The 26232-nt window shown below is 39.3% G+C and overlaps 1 protein-coding gene across 8 annotated transcripts in view; it reads right to left on the bottom strand.

The window, feature by feature from the left end:
* Nucleotides 1-930: 930 nt before the first annotated feature.
* MAPK10 (mitogen-activated protein kinase 10) overlaps nt 931-26232 on the bottom strand; it is a 328578-nt gene continuing 303276 nt past the window's right edge. For 4 of the 8 annotated variants that reach the window (XM_082263013.1, XM_082263011.1, XM_082263017.1 and 1 more), the window contains 5 exons: nt 24941-25065; nt 18591-18641; nt 16577-16640; nt 14743-14820; nt 932-2151 (listed from right to left, as the gene is read on the bottom strand). In XM_082263013.1, the coding sequence (XP_082119139.1) occupies nt 2009-2151; nt 14743-14820; nt 16577-16640; nt 18591-18641; nt 24941-25065 (461 nt within the window). In that variant the 3' untranslated portion in view covers nt 932-2008. Of the gene's footprint in view, nt 2157-14742; nt 14821-16576; nt 16641-18590; nt 18642-24940; nt 25066-26232 lie in introns of all 8 variants that reach the window. The other 4 variants (XM_082263015.1, XM_082263014.1, XM_082263012.1 and 1 more) reach the window with 3 other exon arrangements.

Genomic DNA, 26232 nt, shown 5'->3' with positions numbered 1-26232 from the left:
ATTGCCGAAGTGACCCTGAAAAACCCATGGCATAAATTCTACTTACAGGCTTATTAACGCTTTAAAATAAAAGTAATTCTGTGATCAGTGTTTACTGTGAAAGTCTGGTCAAACATTTTTCGTCTCTAATTAGAGATTTTAGCGATTAAACTTTATTTTTCAGAAGCCGGTCCACAAAATGCCAACATCTAACAAAACATGTTAAGTTCATAAACAAGATAAGACTCCAAAGTATTATTCTCCTGAGGATTAAAACATAAAACACAATGATACATTTTGTCCCTGATGCATAATTCAAAAAGCAAAAAGTAACTTTTCAGCTGTGACCATGAATTATTCAATAATATCTATAACAATCATCCAAACCTGATTCTTTCTCATTTTTTTCTTGCTAAAATCTTAAAAGGTATGTCCATTTTTTTTTCACACTTAGCCACCCGATACTCCTCTTGCATTAGGGACAACTATACTCTCATGCTGCTTCTGTTTAAACTAATTGGTGAACTAAGATTTATCTCTGGCAGACACACTAAGCTGGACATGATTTTGGTTGGAAGGGTCACAGTAGTAGATTTCACAAGCATACTCCACAGAAAATCAGAGCTCATAATTCTGTGGAAACCGGGAAGTGTGGGAAGTAAGCAAAAATAAATTGAAATCCCCTTTAATGTGACAAAAAAATTATGGCTTATGTTGTAAATTGATAAATGGAGATACAATGAATTTAGACCATAGGCTCAATTCCCAAAACTAGCATGGCAGGATAAGGATCTTTATTTAAAAAGAAAAAAAAACATGACCGTCATCTGAGCTCAATGAAATTTTAAAATGAAAGTCTCATGGCTAAACTAATGATCCATGTGTAAAAGCTTTGTGAATTGAGGCTTATATCTATAAAATATCATCAGCACATTAGAAGATTATTCTATGTTCTGCTAGCAATGAATGGTAAAACAGCAGGCATACTTCAAGACAGTGACTCCGAAGATGCCATGGCAATGATTACCATGCTGTTTAAGAAGTTTACCGCGAAACCTGCATGCTTCTTATTCCTGAACCTGATAAAGAAAAAATATCTCCAAAAAACTAAAATATACAGCTGTATACAAGATCACTTTACCTTAACCACTGCTTTAATACAGCACATCTGATCTGAAATAAAAAATATTGTGCATGTAAAAAAATAAATTGCTATTAGGAGTGTGAAGTGATCAGAAAGTCTGCGTTTCTGTTTGACCCATGTTATTCTGTCTACTGTACTTTTGTGTCTTCATGCTCTTTTCTGCTAAAGATGCATTCTTGACATATGATACAAAGGTTTTTGTTTGTTTATCACAATCTGACAAATGTATGAATTGAACATCTTACATACTAAGCATTATATTACAGCAATAATTTCTGTAGCTAACACAAAACAGGCTCTTTATTACTATATATACTGCTCTATGTAATAACTACTGTACAATTGTGTTGCTTTTTTTTATAATATTACATATATGCTTGCATGTATACAGTACATCTGATGTACAAGTGTGAAATTATCTACATCCATCTACTGGAAAGATGGAAGGCTCTTAAACAAATATTTAAACGATTCTGATGAAATAAAAGTACGTACAGTACACGCATACGTTCATATGGACACGCACACGCTTGAATGGCGACTGCACATCTTTGTCATGTCGTAATAAGAAAAGGTAATCAGAACTTGCTGGTTTCACAGCCATTACAATGTATGCAAAGAGAATTTGTTTTGTTTTTGTTTGTGAAATAACCCATTTATTTCTTGTAGTAAGCATAACCAGAAGACCAAAGCAGAGCAACTATAAGTTAAATATACATTTGAGCTTAGCTGCATGACATAACTCTTTAGGAGAAGCAGGCTAGAAGGGAAACATTTGACATTTCTACTTCCTTTCTTTCCTTTTCTTGCAAATATACATAGACTGATTTGTTCCCAATCGCATCATCGTCGGAAGAAGGTGGGGTTTCTTAGGCAGGCGGCTAGTCACCTGCAACAACCAAGGGGTCCTGCAGAAGCTTCCAAGCTGCTGTCTGTGTCGGATGCCAGTGTCTGGTCAGTGGACATGGAGGAAATATCATTGACAGATGAGGACGGAGGGAGGCTCTCGCTGCTGTTCACTGCTGCACCTGTGCTAAGAAAATGAACGGCAAAGCAAATGAACCTTAGTAAATTCACCCAAAATATATCTACACCTAAAATAGTCTACACATGTGTACCAATAAATATGTAACTATATTTATCCCAGATGTGACCACTTTTTTGCCATATGATGGATTGGCAAATAATTGAAACAAACCCAACATTTTGCACACACAGAGTAGCTGTAATGAGATGATTTTTACGGGATTTTGCATTTCGTCACTTGGCAAGCCAAGTCAATCCTGGTAAAAGGACCCTCTTAATTCCCCCCTACATTATGGAACATTCAAAGGGGACTACCGTGCCAGAAGAGTAGATTTGCTGATATCACCCTGTATAAAGCTTCATACACAGTTTTTTAGTAATTCATAAATGTGCATGTATAATAAATGTCCCATCAAATGCAAAAGTCCATGAAATTTCCAATTCCACCTATATAAGTGAACAGATCTTCATAAATCTTCACACACCAGACACCATCGTGCCCATCACCAAAGCCCTTTAGGGTATGTGCTTACTTCATCCAGTGGACCCCTCAAACAAATAGGAGGTCATATACACTGGTTAGACTCATAAGTCTCATAGATCCACAGTGCTTTTCTTACAGTCCCCACTCCCCAGCGTTAAGAGATTTATGTAGTATATTCATGCAGGATAAAAGGAGAAGCTAATTGAGCAATATGTCTGGTGAAAACCTTTCATTCATAACATACCAAACATAATTTGAAAAAAATATATATATACATATGGGACCTAAGCATTTGGGTATGTTATGAGTGAGAGCCGTTTGCTAGATGGAAGACTGTACATTACATCATATTTATTTAGGAGTGTGTCTGTGGGAATGTTTGACCATTTTTCCAGAAGCGCATTTGTGAGGTCAGGCCCAATGTGGACAAGAAGCCCTTGCTCACAGTCTCTGCTCTAAATCATCCCAAAGGTGTTTAATCAGGTTGAAGTCAAGACTCTGTGCAGGCCAGTCAAGTTCCTCCACCCCAAGCTCGCTCATCCATGTCTTTATGGACCTTGCTTTGTGCACTGGTCAAAATCATTTGGTGGAGGGGGGATTATGGTGTTGGGCTGTTTTCCAGGGGTTGGGCTTGGCCCCTTAGTTCCAGTGAAGGTAACTCTTAAGGCATCAGCATGCCAAAACATTTTGTACAATTTCATGCTTTCAACTTTGCTTGAACAGTTTGGGGATGGCCCCTTCCTCTTCCAACATGATTGTGTACCAGTGCACAAAGCAAGGTCCATAAAAGAGACCTGACTTTAACCCGATAGAACACCTTTAAGATGAATTAGAGCACAGACTGCAAGCCTCACTCCTAAACCTTGTGACAGCCTTCCCAGAAGAGTTGAAGCTGTTATAGCTGCAAAGGGTGGCCCACTCAATATTTGAACCCTACAGACTAAGACAGGGATGCCATTAAAGTTCATGTGCGTGCAAAGGCAGCTCTTTTTGGTAATATGGTGTATATATACTTTTGCTATTTTGGACATAGAGGATTTATGAATATTTTTAAGTATATATATATCAGTCACAGCACCTTATTTATTTATTTATTTGATATATAGAATTTATGAAATGTTCTCATATTTTTAGCACTTTATTTGTTATATTGGTGTAGGAATTGGTTAATGGATCTTATACCACAATATAAATAATAATATACATATATATGTTTTTGATTTATGTGTTCTTTGAACCTTCATTCATTGAACTGTATCTATGGAAGAGCAACATTGTTCCTCTAGGGCAGGAAGCATATAAGGACTAGAGAACACCTGCCATCTCCGTAAGGTTGGGGTATGGTGCTCTGCAGTTCACAGGTGAGAACTGAGCGGGGCTGATAGCACTGCTTGGCATTTTAGTTCAGCACAGGCAGAGAACCCAGGTTAGGAGCTCATTGAATTTCTAAGTTTTCAGGTATTTTATTTACATACTTATCAGACAGATATAACAAAATGTTATTAATTGTATTTTCAACAGCAAGAAAGTCTGGGTTTACACACATATGCGAGTGAAAACTGGAAAAATATATGTATACAGTAGATATATTCACAGACACTAGGTCAAATAAAACTTGTAAAATTGGTGTATTACAATACTGTTCTTCCATAAAAGAATAACTAGACTAGTTTTATGTGAATGTGGGTTTGAAAGTGCAATAGAACATAATATTTATTTTACCTATAAAATTTATGATGTTCCTGAAAACCATTTAAAAATTCAAGGAAAAATGATGAGCTTGCCTGAAAGCTTACTTTATTAAATCTGTGTAATAAAATTTGTAAAATAAAGTGTCAGATACATCACTGTGCTTTCAAGGAAAGAGAAAAAAACTAAGTAATGCTTTATCTGGAAATAAATATTAATGGCTAGAATGAATTGTTAAACTTTAGAAGATGTAATGAATAATAACTAGTATGTGCATGCAAATATGTTTAATGTTATTCTGATTCAGACTTGAAAAGGAGTTCTATATTGTTTTGATCAGTATATCTACAATTTACTAAATTCGGCCACCTTCTCCCAATTAACCCTTCAGGGCTAGACTGCCTTTTGGCACCACATCAATTTGATTACTAAATTCTGTATGCTATGCATCTGAGTACAAAGTTTATTGTGTTAAATGGGACTTTCTATTGGAAGTCGAAATCTCTAAATATCTAATATAGTTACATGCTTAAAGGAAACCTGCCAGCATAAATATTGGAGCTGCCATTCCTGCCATGTGCATAGTAATGGCATAGGCATAGTGCATAGCAATGCCATAGGCATATTCTGGTGTTGTCATCCTTATGCTTGCTTCACCACTTAGAGTTACTGACCTGGTTCAAGCATATGCTTATCCAGTGTCTCACACATGCTTGTTTCAGGTCATTATCTAATTAGGTATTAGAGAAGGAAATATAATAGCTGAAGAGAACCCCCACACTGCAGGGGTTAAATGCTCATTAACTCTAGGCAGTAAGGAATAGGTGTCTCCTAAGGTGTAATACATTCAATGCATTAAAATAATAAAAATAAATAATAAAAATAAATAAATAAAAAATAAAAGACCATCTGTGTACTGAAGCCCCCCTCAGCCCTATTAATACTTACCTGAGCCCCACCTTGATCCAGCAATGTTGTACAAGATATATTAAAAAAGAATAGCGCAACCATGCAAAAGAAATGACTATTAAATATGGAGACAATCCAAAAATAAAAATGGGGATTTAGTCCCACCATATGGCCATATCCTGCTCAAGCCCACCACTGCGTCAAAGTACCCCATTATCAGTGGGTCCTACACTATCCATAAAAAAGGGGTGAATCCAGCCTCTCCAACCCTTGGAGACAACACTCCTTGCTGGGATGGATGTGCTAATGCACTACAAAGGACTCCTCCTATATCTACTTGATGGTGGACTCTGATAGAGTACAGGTGTGTGTGGGGGGTGGGATGCTCAACCCCAGAAGTCTGGTCAGACCGAATACATAATAAACGCTTGTTTATAATGTTGCACAAGAGCCTTGGCTGCCCAGCCCAGCCCAGCTTGCTCTCCCTCATTACTGGCTGAGACACAGCAGTGGGTGCCATTGGTTCCAGCTGCTCTCAATCAAAGTCAGTGAGCCATTGAGGAGAGAAAGAGGGGGCGGGGCCAAACCACAGCTCCTTGTCTAAATGGACACACAGAACAGCAGCTTGGCTCAGGTCCCCCCTTAGCAAACTGTTTTCTGTGGGGGCACTCAGTAGGAGGGAAGGGCCAGGAGCACCAAAGAGGGACCCGAGAAGAGGAGCATCAGGTCTGCTCTGTGCAAAACCACTTCACAGAGCAGGTAAGCATAACATGTTTGTTATTTAACAAAGAAAATACTTTAATATCATTTTAGGTTAGTCCTCACTGCGGAAGGCTCCAGTGCTCTCCTCTTCTCACACACAATATAGGGCTATGGGTCCTGTGGTGTATTTGATGTCATCATACAACCACAGCTCAGAGCACCTTATTGATGAGGCTTTGGGGGACCAGTCACACAGATAAACTATTACATTTTATATTCCTCCTAATGGGGGTAGGCACTGCAAGTTTAGTCTTTTTTAATTCCCAGAGTTGGGTTTTAAACCAAACCTGTTTGCTTTAAGGTGTTAATAGATGTGTCTTTTCAATAAAATATTAGCCTTTTCAGTCGATTTACTAGAGGGCATGGCTTGTACAGAGGACAGTGGTCCTGGAGAGAGAGCTGAGAGGGGGCTGGCTGAGCTGGTTAAGGCTTTAAAGCTGGAGATAGCCCCGGCAGCAGTGTACATGTGGCTTTTAAGCTCTATTGTGTGGACCAATTTTTGGAAGTCAACATTTTTTTAATATCAGATATTTCTGAAAAGTTGAAACCAGGTTATATGGAAGACATATGGATACAGCTGAGGGTAACCTGATAAGCTAACAGAGCAAGATTACCCAGCAGCGTGTTTGTAACAAGGAGTCATGAATGGGAATTCATCTCCTGAAGCATGTTCTCACATAGGCCTCCTGATATGGTGTATGGGGGGGGGGGGGTAGAAGACCATCAGCTAAGACATACTAGAGAGGTGCAAATTAAAATGACTGATTTCCTGACTTACAACAACATCAAAGGAACAGATGTGTAGCCAAGCCCCCCCCCCCCTGCCCCAAAGCACCCACTCCCCCATGTTGAAGGCATGTGGCCTGGTATGGTTCAGGAGGGGGGGTGGCACATGCTCGCCCCCCCCCCTTCTTTCCTGACCTGCCAGGCTGCATGCCCGGATGAGGGTCTGGTATGGATTTAGGGGGGACCCCACACCATTTTTTTCTCTTTAATTTTGGCGAGGGGTTCCTCTTAAAATCCATACCAGACCCGAAGGGCCTGGTATGGACTGGGGTTAACCTCACGCTGATTTTTTCTTTATTTTTTTTACCAGACATATTTTTTTCAGCTGTCAGCAGAAAACCCATTGAAAGCTAATGACTCATTGGTTGTTAAGGTCACCATCTCCTTAACAACCAGCTTACACTACGCCCTGATTGGGCAAAGCTTTTCCAAATTAGGACACAGAATGCACTGTGCAGCGCTCAGTGTATTGCACGGTGTTTGTCGGGGTGAACACCCTAGAAATTCAGGTGTTTGATGGATAGCTGAACAGGCAAATGTTCGACCCAAACTTATGCTTGGGCCGAACATCGCCCATCCCTACACATTTCTTTACATAGAATGATTATGATACATATCATTGTATACATATCATATATATAATATACCATATACATAATTCTTAATATCTCAAGATCTATGTTCCTGTTTGTGAAGGTGTTTTTTAAGACCAAGAATTTAAATATTTTAAAGGCTTACTTGCAGCATTTCTCCTTTCCATAAATTATTTTTATTTTATGTGTAATTTGCCTTTGAATCTGCTAGGGAGATCAGTCACTCCAATTCAATAAATACAGTAGACACACACACACACACACACAACTCAGCTTTCATAGTTTGTCTATTCCCTGTTCTTTACTACAAATTATAAAATATCTTCTGTTTTGATGTAATTAAACCTATTTTAAAACATTGATTATTTAAATATCTTGCCCTGAGAAGACACTGACTCAAGTGTAATAAACCAGAGGGAGTGGGGAACAGTTTGTAATTTTTTTTACCTGGATGAACTTGATCTGGCGTTGGTCTTAGGTCTTTTGAATGTCTACACAAGAGAGGTTTTTACAGTCCAATAGCATGCCTAAAATATGTTAAATGTGCATATAATCTGCTGGGAAGACTATTGCTGAAATAAATGGTCGGGCGATATATTCTCTTTAAAAATGACCACTGAGGTAAGCCTACTTCCCAGGGTAAGTAGGCTTACCCTGGGATATAGAAAACGAGAAAACTAAAATTTCAACACATTATAAATCACTGTTCTTGCTGCTTTATTCGAATAAAGATCAGTGAAACCTACTTATTCATTGGGTAGAAAATCACATAATGCCATATAGCTTTTTAAAAAGTCTTTATGAAAGCATGTTTTAATTGATTATATTTGTATGCATGAACACCTCTAGAATGTAATTCACTGAGCACAGTGGGTAAGATGCCACACAAATCTCCAAACAAATAAAACACAGCATGCCATAATTCCTCTAGTCAAACATAAATGTACTGTGAAATATAATTGGGAGTCTGCTGGAGAGACAAACCCTGTAAGTTAAGTGAGTAGGAGACAGTGCTTAGGCTGCTTTCTTCCTCGAGTTATTTGCAATGCATCTAGACTGAAGAAATAAAAAATGAAAGGAACAAAGGACCCCTCCTTGAGAAATTTACATTTTCTAATGTTTAGGTTGCTCTGTCATGCTGACATTCGTGCCTTTGTCCTCCACTTAGTCGGTTTTCCTTTCCTTGGAAAATGAAATCTTTTGACGTATCACAAACTGAATGAAAATGATCCCATACAAAATGTTGGGTGCTCAAGGTTGCATGCCTCTGTGGCTGCAGAAAATGCCAGGTAGCAATAAATTATAATGTCCTTGGCAACGGCTAGAATACTCAGCTATTCTTCTTTTATTAAATATATAATAAAACTAAATTTATTCCGGGGCTTATGAATGACAAGGGCATTTTTTTCTGGAGGTAAATCTGGCACTATTTCCATTGCTAATATACCCCAATTGCAGATCTGCCCAATGCTGCATACAAATGAGGCACTTCACAATTGGAATAAATAAAGAAACACAAACAGTGCACAGTTTTCCCACAGACTTTAAGTTCCAAGTTCTTTTTAGATCCTGGACAGACCATTGAATAAAGGACTGTACACAGCAGTTAAAAGATACTTCAACTTAGCATATAAATCATTTGATTAAGTAAGCAATCAAATTGCACAGATTCTATTTATGTGAAAACACAGTTAATGTCAGGGACGTGCAGTCAAGGGAGGCAGGGGAGGCAGGGAAGGCAGAGCCTCACTTACAATGGAAAAAAAAAAAAAAACAACCGAGCTTCGAGGGTCATAGCTTGGCGACCTGGGGTCACAGAGACCACAAATTTGGGCTGTAGGTACCTGAAGTCCTACCCCACCACTGGTCAAATCTGGGGCACCTAGCACAGATGGTTCCGGAGATACGGTGCTCCTTGTACAGCTTGTCAGAGAGGCACTGAGATCAATAGACAGATTACAGCCTTGGACCAATGGTAAAGCACCATTGGTCCAAGCTGTCCAATAAAAATGCTGCAGTGGAGGCTCTCCTCTCATTGCAGTGTCATAGAAGGGGTCATGTCTCAAAAAGACAAATGTTCCCTTTCAGCCCTCTTAACTACAAGGAAAAAACATGGGTTTATGGGTATAAGGTTCACCTATAATCCCATGTTTTTCTCACACAGTCAAGCACAATATTATATTATTATGCTATATGTTATATCATAATATTTTAATATTTTATATTTGATACTAGCCAGTGCCTCACCAGCCACTGACCTCCCCGCACATCCCTGCTGTCTTTTTAAGGCACCTGTAGACAGCCTGATTTTCATTCAATTCCTGCTGACTTGGCTAATATTTGAGCCGTGAGTGGCCCTATGAGTACCACCTGGTTTGGCAAAAGTTAATTTACAAATCTGTAGGTGAAAAATCATCAGCTGAACAATGATTGCTGTAAATGTTCAGCAGCGCCAGCATCTGTGGCCGCCAGGATACAATAGCTGGCGATGGAGACTCCTCCATCTATGCTGTCAGGGTGGGTAGCGGAATCAATTTAGTTTTTCTCAAGCCATCTATGGGGACCTTCAGTCTGCCAAAACACAAGACGACGATATAGAATTTCTCAGTACCATTTTTAAAAATACAAAAGAGCAATACAGGATTAAAATAAATAAAATTTAAAAAAAAATTATACTTTTGATTAGTCCTGGGACCAACCTTGTTCAATTTATTCATAAACAGCATTGAGGACGGGATCAGTAGTTCGTTATCAGTTTTTGCAGATGACACAAAATTGGCCAGGGCAATAACTGCACAGCATGAAGCACATATCCTACAGAATGACCTGGACAAAATAACGGAGTTGGCAATGACATGGCAAATGAGGTTTAATGTGGAGAAGTGTAAGGTTTTGCACTTGGGGACTAAAAACATAAAAACACAATACACTTTAGGAGGGGAACCCTTGGGAGAATCAAAAATGGAGAAGGATCTGGGAGTCTTGGTTGATGATAGATTAGGCAACAGCATGCAGTGTCAAGCGGCGGCTGCCAAAGCCAGCAGAAAGGGATGTATTCCAGAGATAAGTCTATAATCCTTCCACTTTATAAAACTCTGGTCCGACCGCATCTGGAGTATTCTGTAAAGTTCTGGTCCCCAGTCCTCAGGAGGGATGTGTTGGAGCTGGAGAGAGTCCAGAGAAGGGCAACTAAACTGATTGGAGGGGATTGGAGGACCTTAACTATGAAGAGCGGCTGCAATCGCTCGATTTATTCTCCCTGGAGAAGAGACACCTGAGGGGGGACATGATAGCAATTTATAAATATCTCAATGGGGATCTCAGCTTAGAAAAAAGCTGTTCAGTTGAAGGGATTGCATGAGGACAAGAGGGCATACAATGCGATTAGAGGAGAAGCGTTTTAACCTCAGGCAACGTGGGGGGTTCTTTACTGTTAGGGCTACAAGATTGTGGAATTCTCTACCACAAGAGGTGGTTTCTGCGGGAAGTATGGTGGCTTTCAAAAGACTCTTAGACGTACATCTCTAGGATCAGGACGTTAAGAGCTATGTGAAATGATTACAGCCACACACACCTACACAGGTTGAACTGGATCGACTATTGTCTTTATTCAACCTCACCTACTATGTAACTATGTAACTATGATTACTTGTTAGCCTGTAAAAAAAAAAAAAAAACCTGAGCAAGTTACATATTAAAGAGTATCCCAATGAAAAGTCTTATATGGCAATGCATTTAGTCACGTCTATTTATGAAGCAGCAAAGTGAGATTCAAACATTCACTGCATCTTCCTGGTGCTTGCATTTTAAATTACAGTGATTAATTCACCTGCAATGAATGTGTGATGGATGTCACATTAACTGATTTACACACCAATCAGCTATAACATTATGACCAGTTACAGGTAAAGGGAATATCTCATTACAATTGCCTCTGAAAAATTGTGGGATATATTAGGCAGCAAGTGAACATGTTGTCCATGATGTTGATGTGGGGAAAGCAGAAAAAAATGGGCATTGCAGTTTGTTGTGTATGGGGCTGTAAAGCCCAAGGTGACCCATGTCCACAGCCAAAAGCTTTTACATTGGTCACATGAACATTAGAACTAGACTACGGAGCAATGGAAGAAGGTGGCCTGGTCTGATGAATCACGTTTTCTTTAACATCATGTGGATGGCCAGGTGCGTGTGTGTTACTTACCTGGGGAAGAGATGGCACCAGGAAGCGGTATAAGAAGGCAAGTCGGCACTGTGATGCTTTGGGCAATGTTCTGCTGGGAAACCTTGGGTCCTTCCATTTATGTGGATGTTACTTTGGTGTCCATGCCTCAATGGGTCAGGGCTGTTTTAGCAAAAGGGGGCCATACTCAATAATATGTGGGTGGTCATAAAGTTGTGGATGATTGGTGCATATATGACCATATGAGTTATTGTTAAGGCTATCTAGGCTTCAACGACTTCTGAAAGGATGTTTTATTTTGCTTTTATTTGTCTAAATCATCGGTCTCTAAACTGTGGCCCAGGGGCTGGATGTGGCCCTTTGCTTGCTTTTATCCAGCCCTTGGGGTACAATTCCAACCACTGACACCCAACAATTGGACATAATTCCTGTTGCTTACACCAACAATGCAGCATTATTTCTCCCACTGACACCATCAAAGGGGCACAATTCCTCCCACTGACACCATCAGTGGGACTCAATTCCTTCCATTGACACCAACATTGGGGCTCTATTCTTCTCACCGACACCAGTGTAAGGGCACAATTCCTCCCACAGACACCAACGATGGGGCAGAATTTCTCCCATTGACACCTATAGGACAGCATTTCTTTTTACACTGACACCAATGATGGGGCATAATTCATCCAACTAACATCAACATTGGGGCACTATTCCTTTCACTGACATCAATGATGGAGCACTAGCCCTACCACTGTCACCCAAGATAGGACATTGTTTACTCCCACTGGATGCCAGGACATTTTCTACTCCCACTGGGCCTAGTCTGGCCCCTTATAAAGTCTGAAGAACAGTAAACTGGCCCTTTGTTTAGAAAGTTTGAAGACCCCCTGGTCTAAATCACTGAAATCAGACTTTGACCCACCATGGTCTTGTTCAAATCACGTTTCATTCAAAAAAAGAGGGCACCAATCACACACTGTTCAAAGTGTTGGGACTGTTCAGTGGCAATGTATGGCAACAGTTCCTCCAGCAACTTATTTTAGTGCACACTTAGCAATTTTTTCAAAATTCTGTTTTAGACCACACAGCTAAATCCCAGTGTCCTGCTCGTTAATGCCTTTGTTCAATATTATGTTCTTTCAACAAATTCTATTCTAAAAAAAAAGACCTTCTGCATATTTTTTGCCAAAATTTTCCCTTAATTTTCCCCACCTTAAGGCTGGGTTCACACCTAATACAGATGCGTTCACAGAAGGGGTCCAGTGAGTCCCTGTTCTTCATTTCAGGGATGAATCAGGCCTGAATTTTTGCCTGAATTCAGAGCTGAAATGGAGCCAAAAACACACAGGACCCCTGTGAAATCACAGCACACGCTTCACAGCAACCACCGAGATGTGCGAATTGGATGGAGGGAATCCCCCACCCAATTCACACTAGCGTGAACCCAGCCTAAAACTAGCCCACTAACATTTATTAACCAGCAGCTGAGGTAGAAACGTCCCCAAGTTTGTTTATTTTGTTTCTTTATATTTCTTGCTATGTCATTCTTTTCCCAAACCTACTTCTTTTCATTTTTTTTTTTCACTTTGTCATCAGAGTTCACACTGATGCTTAAAAAATTGTCCCTCAGGATTGCTTGCTTTTTCTTTCAGTGAAAATATATTTCTTAGTAGGAAACTTCTCTAGACTGACTTTGGCTTGGTAGAGCAAATAAGAGCATGATGGATGTTCTCTATCTAGGGAATACTTCCACCAAGTTCCCAGCACTGTTATGACATAAAGTAGGATATATTATTATAACGAGTGCTGCACAATCATTTCAGATAGATTATTCACAGGGGTGAAGAGCCTACATATTAGATGCTTTCTTAAAACCAAGTATCTGCTTAGCACGCTTTACCCCAGTGTCCAATCTAGACTTCTGCTGTCCAAACAGCCCTCATCCTATAAAGGAAATGTGTAGTTCTTTTTATTTATTTTCATTCTTTAATTTTTGTGTTTATAGCTAAATATTTTAAAAACATTTTTTGTTACTTTACTCTGGTAAATACTGTATATGAATATAGTCGGTCCTTTCATTCAACAAAATGCATGTATATGGTGAAGCTGAGTTCATTTTTTAGTACCCAATCACGTGCAAGGGAAAAAAATTATAATCATTTTTGCTTACATATGATTGGATGACTGAATTAAACACTGCATTAGCTCATTCACTAAGCAAACTGAAAATGTACTTTGCATAGTGAATAGTTTCTGCTCCTCCCACACTGTTTTGTGCCCAGGATAAGAGTATGTTATAGATTTTGAAGGGAATCCATATAAGTAAATCAACCATACTGGTAAATTCCTTTGAACACAAACCTACATCATAGGAAGTTACCCTAACAGCAACCTGTCCTAATAAATAAATCTCTGAGGTATTAAGTACCATGTAATGTCTATGCCTTTCTTTGCACACTGCTGGTTTGCCTCATGGACAGCTGCTACCACTGCTATATACATTCCTATCAGTTCTGGGGAAAAGAAGGAAAAAATACATTAGACCAATTGCCAGGCGCCAACGCTGTCACATTGGGACAGGGATATGCACCATTCAGAGTTGAATTGTTGAAAATATCAGGTATTCCTAATAGGAATTGAAGAGACAAGAACTCACTGCTCAAGTGGGTGTAATTGCCTGATGACTCACACCGGTGCATGCCCCGGCTCGCCTCCGTGGAAACTTGATAAAGGAAAAGGAATTGGCAGCACTCCAGGTTGAGTCAAAATCCAGATTTATTGACTGGACATCCAAATAGGACAATCGTGACAAGGTAGACGTGTTTCACACACTGACTGTGTGCTTAATCATTATGTAATGATTAAGCACACAGTCAGTGTGTGAAACACGTCTACCTTGTCACAAATGTCATATTTGGATGTCCAGTCAATAAATCTGGATTTTGACTCAACCTGGAGTGCTGCCAATTCCTTTTCCTTTATTCCTAATAGGACCTGGAGATTGAAAGTAACTTTCAGACTCAGTCATGATAGTCACTGGGTGAGTTACCGCAAAGGTAGGCATAGACACCACATGGTGCCTAGGACACAGTAGAGGGATGAATTATTTTTTTTTTTTTTTTACAGGGTTGCTTCAATTAGTAACTGCTGAAACATTTGGCAACGTGTGACTATTTACAAAGAGTACCTGAAGGAGAAGGCTGTCCTTTTACTACTCCATTTTTAGTTTTTTCTTCAAAATTCATAACTTCCTTGTAGATGAGCTCTACGGATAAAAATGAACAAACAAATAAAAAAAGAGCCACTTATCTAGATTAAATTGTTCTACAGTGTAAATGCTATGGCTGTATTATACAGTAAAACCATGGATTGCGAGCATAATTCCTTCCGGAAACATGCATGTAATCCAAAGCACTCATATATCAAAGTGAATTTCCCCATGGGAAATAATGGAAACTCAGAATATTAATTTCACAACCATTTATTCATCAGTCCTTCAGTTTATAGTCCATATACAAAGATTATAGCAATGTGATAGGTTGTGTAACCATAAAATGTACATCCACAAATGGCAGCCTCCACAAGGGGATTAGAAGCAAAATCCAGCAGAAGCTACAGAGTATAAAAGAGAAGAGAGACACCTCTAGGTGCAGCAATATGGTTACATTTAATGAAGGTACAACATTTAGTAACTCACATGGTTGATGATTAAAAGAGGCACATCTAAGTATGTAGGCAACTGGGGTAAATTTGTCCACATAGACTCTCTTCCGTACCGCTGGATCTCACCCAGAGATGTATAGTAACTAAGTAGAACTACTTCACTACTGTCTTAAGTATAGAAAGGCAGTATCTGTACTTTCCTGGAGTAGAATTTTTTTCTCCTACTTCCACTTTTACTTCACTGCATTTTTTCAATGATTTCAATACTTCTACTCCGATATTTTTTTTTCTGCTGCATAGTTACTCGTTACAATTATAAAAATTACCACTGCCAGAACTGTAGATGGCAGGTTTCATGAAGCTCAAAACGTGTGTATTATCAGCGCATACAAAAATAAATGCTACTGTATGTATAAATAAAAGCTGCATTTGAAATAATAAAAAACAATATGATGTTCAAACTTTTGACTTCTTTCTTTAATAACTAAGTAACACAGTACTTGTACTTTTACTTTCAGTACTCGAGTAGCAATTTTTTTTTTCATAACTACTGGTACTTTTACTTTCAGTACTTGAGTAGCAACATTTTAAAAAAAACTACTTGCAATACTTAAGTACAAAAAATGTTGAATACTTTAGTACTTCTACTCAAGTCACTTTTTGATCGAGCACTTCCACTTCTACTCAAGTCACTTTTTGATCGAGCACTTGTACTTTTACTCAAGTATGGGTTTCGAGTACTTTATACAACTCTGATCTCACCGCTGTCAGTCTACAACTGTGACCGGGAAGACTATCTTGTAGTAGAGCGATCTGAAAGAGATGCTTGAAGCGCTCATGGAGCACAACGTGGAAGGGATGACGTCGATGGCAGTGGTGGTGCGAGGGATGGTCTATGTGAACAGCTTTACCCCGGATGCCTGCATTCTTAGATGTGCCTCTTTTAATCATCAATCATGTGAGTTGCTAAATGTTGTACCTTCATTAAATGTAACCAGATTGCTACACTTAGAGGCCCCTCTCTTCTCTTTTATACTCAGTTGTGACATGATGCTACTTGTATATCAAGACTTCACCCATTTATCAAGTCAAAAGTTTTAAAAAAATATTGCTTGTCTTGCAAAACGCTCTCAGACCAAGTTACTCTCAAACCAAGGTTTTACTGTATTTGAAAATACCTAATATAAGTAATGTATCAACAACTATCCCTATCTGTTATACATGTATCTTCTATCATACCTAATATCAGTTTATGGCAAGTCTATATTACATCCATAAAACCTATCTTGCCTTATTAGAATGGAGTATAACACAAAGATAATGCAAACTTATCATACAGCAAGTGAATTTTACTATACCTTTCCATTCCTCAATTGTATGTTCCCTTTCATCCAGCTGCTTGTCATAGATTTGAGGAGGAGGCTGTAAAATGCAAAATAAACAGAAAGACTATGACTACCTCTGTCTGGTTAACCAGACATAAAAATACCATTGATTGAAACAGGAAATGTTTCATAGCTTAATGGTAATAAGATCATAAGATCTGAAAAGTAGTACAGCACTACATGAAGAACATAAACAAATGATATGTACAGATTTTACATTTTAGATGACATACAGTTGATTTATTAAGGGGTTGAGAGTCTTTTGGTGAAAAATAAATAAAGATTCACTTCAATTATCCAATCATTAGAAAAGTGTCTACATGGGATTTGGTATTTAAAGTGAACAGAAATTTGAGTTTCACAATTCTGGATAATTGAGTTGAGAAATGACACAATTTTTTGAGTGACAAGTCTGAAGACCTTTATCAAATAAGTCTCATTATATCAAGCCCAGGCTTTTGCTTTACTGTAGTTTTTTTAAAATTTTTATTAAGGTGCAACTCAATTGTCCTTAATTGATAAACGAATAATGGAACAGTCACAGATAAGAAAAACATTTGCATCTAATACAAAAATCTGATTGACTGATGACCTTAAAGTACAACACATTTGTTATGCTTGTTCCCCCCCACCCATTGTGCCTTTACTAACTATAGCATGGTCTAAGCCAAAGTTCTAGACAGTCTTAGCTTATGCCTTTTTTTATACAAGGAAAGCAGACATGTAGCTTTACTGCATATGAAAATAGTGCATATTTTCTATTTCTCTTATGATAATAAATTAAACTACATTTGAAGAATATATTCAATCTTAAATTTTATTTAATGCATTCTACAGATTTAAACCTTTGTTACAGCCACATAGTAAATGTCTCTGAGTAAAACTTTAGGTGGCATTAAACCCAAAACCAAAAATGTATTATGTTGCAGTTTACCAATCCTTAGATGTGGGGACTGTATTTGTTTTCTGTTTTTAGACTTTTTTTTCTTTATTTTAACCTGGCGATCTGTCCCAAAATGTACTTCTTGTTTTACTCTGATTGGAAGAGCAACGGAGTCTCCTTTGGATAGCAGCACTGTCAGTGTGGTGGGACGGTAGTGTTAGACTACCGGTAGCAGATTTAGATGGACTTGACATTCAAATTTAAGCTGAACTCCAGCTAACATTTTTTAAGCAGTTAAAGTGCTGTTTGTTTTTCTCCTTTTGGTTTAAGGGTTTTACATAAATAAATAATAGCTGATCATTGTTAATACCCTTGTGGTAAATGGTTTGTCTCAACTCACTGTTACTTTGTTTAGACAGTGTGGTTTGTACTGGTTGGATCACCAGGTGAAAATAAAGGGATGGGGGGTGTTGGGCTAAAAAAAGAATAGTAATGCAGCCACCACATTTTGTTTTTGGGTTTATATTGCTTTAAAGAAAACTTTCAATGAGGGGGAACATAAAGGCTGCCATTGATTTCTAATTTGGTGAATGCTGGTTGCCTAGCCAAAAATGCAGAGCAACATAGGCTCATAGGCCTAGTGCTGAGAAATTTGGTGGGCCTTTTTTGGGAATAAATAAAACTAAACACAAACAATTTTTGTTAAAATAAATTAATTATTAAAGCAAATCAAAATAAACAGAGGGGAGGGGGGGGTAAGGGCGGATGGGGGGGGGGAGAAGGGATGGGAAAGAGAGGTGGAGTAAACAAGAGGGGGGGTAAAAGACAGGGGGGAGAGAGAGGGTGCCTCTGGGTAGTAATGTGGCATGTGTGGGTGGGTCCACAATGGGGTATGAGTGGGGGGGGGGCTTAAAGGGGCATGATCAAACAAAACAAAAGTCTTCTTGTATTCATAAAATATACTGAAATTTCTGTAAGGTAAGCCAGAGTCTCAGAGACATATACAACCCTCAGCACAATCATTATTTTAAAAATTAAACACTGCTATTACTTATGATTTTGTGTACACTGAAAATAAAGAGCTAACACTTTGTCTGAGCCGACCTTAAAGTAGAACTTCATTAAAATATTCAGGGACTCCTTAGCAACCAGCAACTGTTGAGATAATGAATACTTTGGTGAGAAGTATGTAATATACAATATAGTGTACATATAGTGCAGGAGTATGTAATGTACAAAATAGTATATATAGTGCAGGAGTGTGTAATGTACAATCTAGTATATAGTGCAGGAGTGTGCAATGCACACTATAGTATGTATAATGTAAGAGTATGTAATATACAATATAGTGTATATAGTGCAGGAGTATGTAATGTATACATAGTACATGAGTGTGTAATGTACAATAATGTGTATATTGTGCAGGAATGTGTAATGTACAATATCATGTATATAGTGCAGGAGTGTATAATATACAATATCATGTATATAGTGCAGGAGTGTGTAAAGTACAATATAGCGTTTATACTGAGAGTCACATAGAACATAGTTGCCAACATTTCAGAAAAGTTCCAGGGACACATTTTTTGCTGTGCATTCAACAAGCCATTGTGATATGTACTTTGTGTGTGGGGAATTTACTTTATTACAAAGGGTATGATGGTATGTATAGGAAAGGAGTACGGAGTGTATGACAACGGGTAGAATGTATAGAAGAGGAGTCATTAGGGTGCAATCGTGGCCAGTATATTCAGGAGAGTAGTGTGCAGTATATGACAGTGGGTAATATGTGCAGGAGAGGAGTGTTGATTGTATGGCGGTGGGTAGTTTGCACAGGAGAGGAGTATGGGGTGTATGGCGGTGGGTAGTATGTGCAGGAGAGGAGTGCAAAGTGTATGGCGGAGAGTAGTATGTGCAGGAGAGGAGGGTGGAGTGTATGGCAGCAGGTAGTATGTGCAGGAGAGGAATGGTAAGTGTATAGCAGTGGGTAGACTGTGCTGGAGAGGAGTGCAGAGTGTATGGCGGTGGGCAGTATGCCTCTGCTCATCTTTGCACCACAGCCCCCTCAGCACACCTGCTCTTTGCTCATGTTTGCACTCCAAACTGTAATCCCTTCTCTGTTCTCTGTTACCTCTGGCCACCCCCCCATCTGTTTACCTTTGCAGTACAGACTGAGGGCAGGCTCAGTGACAGTGGCAGGGAGGGCGGGTTTAGATCCCCAATGTCAGCAGCATTTAGCAGAGGTGATAGTTAGTATGTGCAGCAGAGGAGTGCACTCCCCATGCTTCTGCTTACTTTTGTACCCCAGCCCCCTGGCACACCTCCTCTTTGATCATGTTTGCACTGCAGACTGTAATACCTTCTCTGTTACCTCTAGCCCCCCCCCCCCCCCCATCTGCTCACCTTTGGCTGATTGCAGGCTCAGTGACAGTGGCAGGCAGGGCGTGTTTACATCACCAATGACGGTGGCATTCAGCAGAGGTGATGGTGGCATGGGACTCAGGGGAGTTTGATATACCCATAAATGTGCCCATGATTTACATATCAATGCCTTCTGTTGTCCTGCGATTTACATATCAATGCCACCTGCCGCCTCACAATATACATATCAATGCTGCCTGCTGCCCTGCAATTTACATATCAATCATGTGTACACACCCAGAGCAGGGCTGGGCAGCATTAGTGATTTACTGGGCTGGGCCTATTTAAAGGTAGGGGCCTGGAGCTACAGCTCCAATAGCTCCTATGTTAATCCGACCCTGCTAAAATGCAGAGTCACTAATCCAGAAAAAGTATATATAGGAAGATTCTGACTTTACTCTAACTTTCCTGATGTAAATAATTGCTCCTGGTCAGACTGATGCCACAGGATCAGTATAATACCCAGGCACCTAGCATTTTTAGAAAGAAGGCAACAATGACAGACCCCATAACTTTTAGAAAAAAAGTAATAATAAAACAGTATGTAACAAGCCCCTGGTAACAATAATGTTAAACATTTGAAAAAAAAGAAGACTAGCAAAAAGTAATAATAGGTCATTAGACAGATGAGTACTGAGTACTTGTTAAGTGGCTATTGCAAGTAGCAGCAGCTGGGAGTCCCTGGAGGCTCACAGTTTTGAACCATTCCTCAATAGATTCAATAGGACTTGCATAAGTCAGACAAATTTGAACTCTACTACTACTTAGCATGTGAGTAGTATTGCTACTTTTACTACTATTAATAGTCACAATAACAGTTATAAGATGATGAAGTATGTAAATGTTTACTTAATATGAATGTGGAGAAGAAGAAAAATATTGTTTAATACATCATGATGTACCTAAAATTCATACAACATGGAAGAGGGAGACAAGATAAAAATTCTTAAATAACAAGGCTTTTTAAGATATGTTTATATAAATGCTTGTTTTTGGTAAATTTTTATCATTAGCTCATTTTCATTTTACTAAATACCTGAAGGCACAGCATATTTTATGTGAAAAATCTATAAATGTATATGCATCATCTATACTTCAAGCAAACCTACCTTGTGTACATTGTAAAACTTAGAGCAATGATTTATTTCTAAACTACTCATTGGAAAATGACTTAAACCAATGGTGTAATACAAGGAAAAATTTTATTTTTTATGACTTTTTTTTCTTACACTACATTGTTGTATATCACACGGCCGTGAAAAAAAAATATGTATCTGTAAAGTGGTTGATGTTTCATCTCTAAGTCTGTGTAGCTGTGTGAAACAAATGATGGCTGCATCAGTATGAGGCTCACAAAAAGCTTTACATTTCTCTGCTATTCTTTTTGGCTAGTGTTACTTATCTCTATTTTCACTGAACAAAGGGGAAACCTCTGAAGTGCTATAATTTAAAGTACAGGTAAAACTGGTGATGCTTGAAAGCAAGGCAGCTTTGAATAGAAGATCATATGCTGCGACAATAAAGTCTATATTTTATTTCCCTTAGTACCATGGAGAGCAACTGAAAAGAAGCTTTATCTTCTATGGTAGAAAAAATAAATGTCTTTTTTATGTGATTGGCAAGCACAATGAAAAGCGCCAGAATGGGGTTAGAGGTACGTTCTAGACCAGGTGGGTCATATTATCGGGGGTTAAAACTATGAAAATAGTCTTCTGCTGAGCTGGCTCTCAGCATGTTTTCTTATTGTCAATTAACAGTGAGTGCTATCTTCCTTTCAGTAAACTCATATTAGCTGCTCTTTCATTCTCTCCTATATTCACTTCAGTTATCCAATCAGATTAGGGGGATTTAAAACTACCTTACCTTTAGTAAACCGGTCCCAAAAATTACAGACAACCGGGATATTCAATTAATATTTAACAATCTGTTCAATGATAATTAAAAAAAACACAAGGAAGTACAGTGGCAAGAAAAAAGTATGTGACCCCCTTCTAATTAACAAATTTTCTGCAGTAATTTGCCATAAAATGTGATCCGATCCTCATCTAAGTTACAAAAACAGACAAACTCAATGTGCTTAAGCTGATAACACACAAAATTATTTCAATTTCTTGTGTCCTTATTGAACACACCCATTAAACATTCAAGGTGCTGCATCTTTTTGAAATTGCTCGCCTCCCATCCCAAGGGAGCTATTTTTCTTGTGGCGGCTTTAACTTAATCACGCACCTCCAGTCCTGTAAACCCACCTGATCCAGACTCTAAGTATTTTCCTGACCTTTTTAGTCAGGCTGGCCTAGTTGATGCATGAAAGGAACTGCACCACTTCTCGAGAAATTACACATACTTTTCATCCTCCCATAACCTCCCATACGTCATGCATAGATACAGTGCACTTTCCTTCTGGAACCTATTAATCTATCTATTCCTACTGTGCCTTGGTAGGACCACGGCCCATTTGTCATATACCGCCCATCCCTGATAAATAAATTGAAGCCATCCACTTGAACTTTAAACAACTCCTTGCTATCGCACCCTGAAGTTTTAGATAAACTGTGTCCTGTCACTCTACAGACTGCTTTCACAAGAATGTCCAATCAGTCTCCTCTCTGGACACGGTGTGCAAAGCCTACAAGGCTCACTTGATGCAACTGGCCTTGCAGAGGTGAAGGAAAAGAGCTTAACATAAGCAACAACTAGAGCTGGAATTGACACAGGCTACCATAGCATACAGGCTTCAAGGCTTCACCCCTCCCTACATGAAATTTCACCTAGACAAGGGCAGGACTGAGCTGAACATCTGCCTTACCAATATATAAAAAAGACAGATGCTCTGAGCCAAACAAAAGTTTTATGCCCAAAGCAACAAACCAAGCACCATGCTGGTGAAATGCTTGCATCACCTTACTCTGAAGATAAAATCTATCGCTCTACGTTTGATGTCCTCACTAGAAACCTAATGGAAGTTTTGACCGAATTTGAATACCACCTGTCCCACCTTTACTCAGTCTCTGGCCCCTTTTCAGTAACCAAAGCTGAGGCATTCTTTAGTAAGACCCAGCTTCCCACCTTCTCGGCACTCAGGCGGGAACTCCTAAACGCTGACATTACCTCCCACAAGGTCAAGGCTGCAATTAAAAGCCTCAAGGTATTAATGTAAAAAAAATATATGATCTGGATAGATACAATGCTTTATTTTACAAAAAGCTTTCCAACACTCATTCCACACTTGCAGTGTAGCTTTAATCATCCTAAATCAGGAAATTCCTTTTTTCCATAATTCTTGAAGGCCAATGTGGTTATGATTCCTAAACCAGCCACAGACCCACATTCTGATTCATTTACCTACCTATATCGCTTCCAAACACTGACGTGAAAATCCTAGCAAAGGTATTGTCAAACTAGACTCAACTCACTTCTGGGGAAGTTTATCCACAAAAATTAAAGTGGAATTAGAGGAGCAGGTGACAATATGCACAGAACAATACAACAAGTCTATCTGGCTAAATCCTGCACCATTCCAGCTTTGCTGGTATGTTTAGATGTCCGAAAAGCCTTTGATACCCCCTCTTGGAGCTATATGTTCTTTGCTCTTTGGAAGTGGGGTTTTGTTGAGCAGTTTATATCATGGATCTCAGCTCTCTACGCCAAGCCACACCAACATATGCAGGCTTTACTTCAGCCCCTTTTGCAATCCGATGGAATATGAGACAGGAGTGTTCTCTTTTCCCTATATTTTTTGTTCTGGCACTTGAGCCCCTGGTGGCAGTCATTAGAGCAAACCCAGACAAACCCGTGGCATTAAAATAGCTGGGAAACACCAAAACTGATGCTTTTTACAGGCGACATCTTAATGTATGCCTCCTATCCCCATATCACCCTCCCCAACCTTTTTGCGGTCCTCACAGACTTTTAAGTTATGCCAAAGCTAAATCTCAAGCATTGAACCTTACCCTCACATCCCCCCGAACACCTGTGGATGCTTCAAGATTACTATCCATTCGCCTGGCCTGCCTCCCTACCCTACCTGGGCATTATATTAACATCATCTTTTTAAACACTTTACAGAGCTAACTATCCATCTCTGTTAAGGGACCTGGCCACTCTTCTTATTTCATGGAAGTCACTCCCCATCCCCTGGTTCGGGAGAATACATGCCATAAAAACGACCTAACTACCTAAACAAATATTATTTTAGAGTTTTGCCGGTTCTCATACTCAACCACATTTAAAGTGTCTTTAATCAACCAAAATAGCTCTAAACCACACCTTCAAACTAATTTTATTGTTTGGACTCCAGGTGTGCAAACTATCGATTTCAATTAGCTATTTGTTGAAGTACTGTAATTAGTCTATGGGTTTACTTATTGTGAACCCATAGACTTATCAGCTTAAGCACATTGTGTTTGTCTAATTTTGTGACTTAGATGAGGATCAGATCACAATTTATGGCAATTGCTGGATGAAAACCGGTTAATTCTATGGAGTTAACATACTTTTCCTTGCCACTGTAAATACAAGTTATAATTTTACTGTCCTGTCCTTTAGCGCCAGGTTTTTGTTTATATATATATGTATATACTGTAAATATATATAAAAGTGGAGCTGCCCGATAAAATGTAGCCCAATTTTGGGGAAGGGTTGATACCTCCTGAATGTTCCCACATTCAGGAGATTCTGTCTTAAGTCCTATACCAGTGACCAATCACACCAGTATGGAAATCCTGTTGTTAACACCAGAACAAAAGGGAGGAGATAATTAACTAATGGCAATGGTTATTACAGTGGAAATGGTCCAAAGCGCACCTTTACCTAAATACGGGGAGATTTTCTCTTAATTCCTGTCATGTCAGGAAGTGAGGGAATTTTTTTTTCAATGAGGTAGCAAGTAACAAAAACTGGAAAGATGTTCCCACTGTTTCACATGCAGCCTATCAAACTGGAGTTTTTCTTTGTTACCTTTGGAGAATTTCATCACAGGCCAGCTTTCTTTCTGTTATGTTTCAGCCACAAAGGAGAAAAAAAAGTCTTACCGCCTCCACCTCCGCAGGGTCATACCATACATTTATGTACGGGTGCTGTAGTGCCTCATCAACTGATATTCTCTTAGCTGGATCTATGACAAGCATCTTTGATAAGAGGTCTCTTGCTTGACTGGCTGCATAAATAAAGGTAGTTACAAAATTCACATTAGTTCAACAGGTAAATACAACATACTGCAGACACTATTTTGGAACACTATGTTATGCAAATCCACACACTTGTCCTCTGACTATTACTAATGTAATGGCACATAACATTCCATATACTTTGGCTTCATGTGTACTGTGCTATATACAGTATAATACATTCTGCAGACTGTTGTACACTGTATTGTACATTAATACCTCAAGGATTTGCAGCATTCTCAGCATTCAATATCCTATTCAACAAACGGGCAGACATCCGAACTGACCAACACTTCACCACGTGCACTCACTCACTGGCTGCCATTGCACCCCCACACATTTCTGCTGGCCACTACTGTCTACCATTTCACTGATGCTCTTTTCCATCTTCCTGCCCCTATGCTCTTGCACTTTATTGAACACCACTGCCCCCAACAAACATGCAGGGCCAGGACAAGGGGTGGGCAGGAGGGGAGGCTGCCCTGGGCATCACGGTATCATGTGAGCTGTGGGGGGGGGCACCACAAGGAGATTGGGGGGAGCGGATTTGTGTTGGAAGGGGTCATTTGGGGGACGGCATGGGGTAAGTATTCAAAAGGGTGCGTACAAGAGCAAAAGCCTGTATATGCACTAGCAGCGCTACACACAGTCCTTATAACAAGGGCAGCGAATATATGGCTATAATGATAGCAAGTCGATCTTTAATATATATTTTTCATCAAAGTACATAAAGTTCATAAGGTTGGGTCATGCAGAAAAACGGGGTGATGAGAAAATCATATATCCTGACGGAGCTAGATAGAGATGGTGCTGTATAAACACTGAAAAAACTTCTTTGCTGTTCCAACAACAGCCACCAAGATCCTTTACCACACCGCTGTGCTCCCCCCTATGCAGTGAACACGTACCCTTAACACTTGGGTAAAGCACTTGATTTACACCAATGATCCTCCACTCTAAAATGGCGATCCACCTTGGTCCTCAGCTCCAGCTGGTAGAAAAGTAATCAGCGCCTCCTCCTTTCCTAGACTGAGTTGGCGGATGTTTAATGGTTGGACTCGGTATGATGAGAAGCAATGAAACACACTGAGATTGTGTCAGATTCCTTTGATTTGTCTCCTGCTTCTGCAAACCACAAAACCATTTCTGTCTAGGAA

Source organism: Pelophylax lessonae (assembly GCF_965119305.1).
Source record: "Pelophylax lessonae genome assembly, chromosome: 1".
Lineage (NCBI taxonomy): Eukaryota > Metazoa > Chordata > Amphibia > Anura > Ranidae > Pelophylax > Pelophylax lessonae.
Note: the sequence above shows the minus strand (reverse complement) of the source record. Positions and strands in the feature narration are given on the sequence as shown.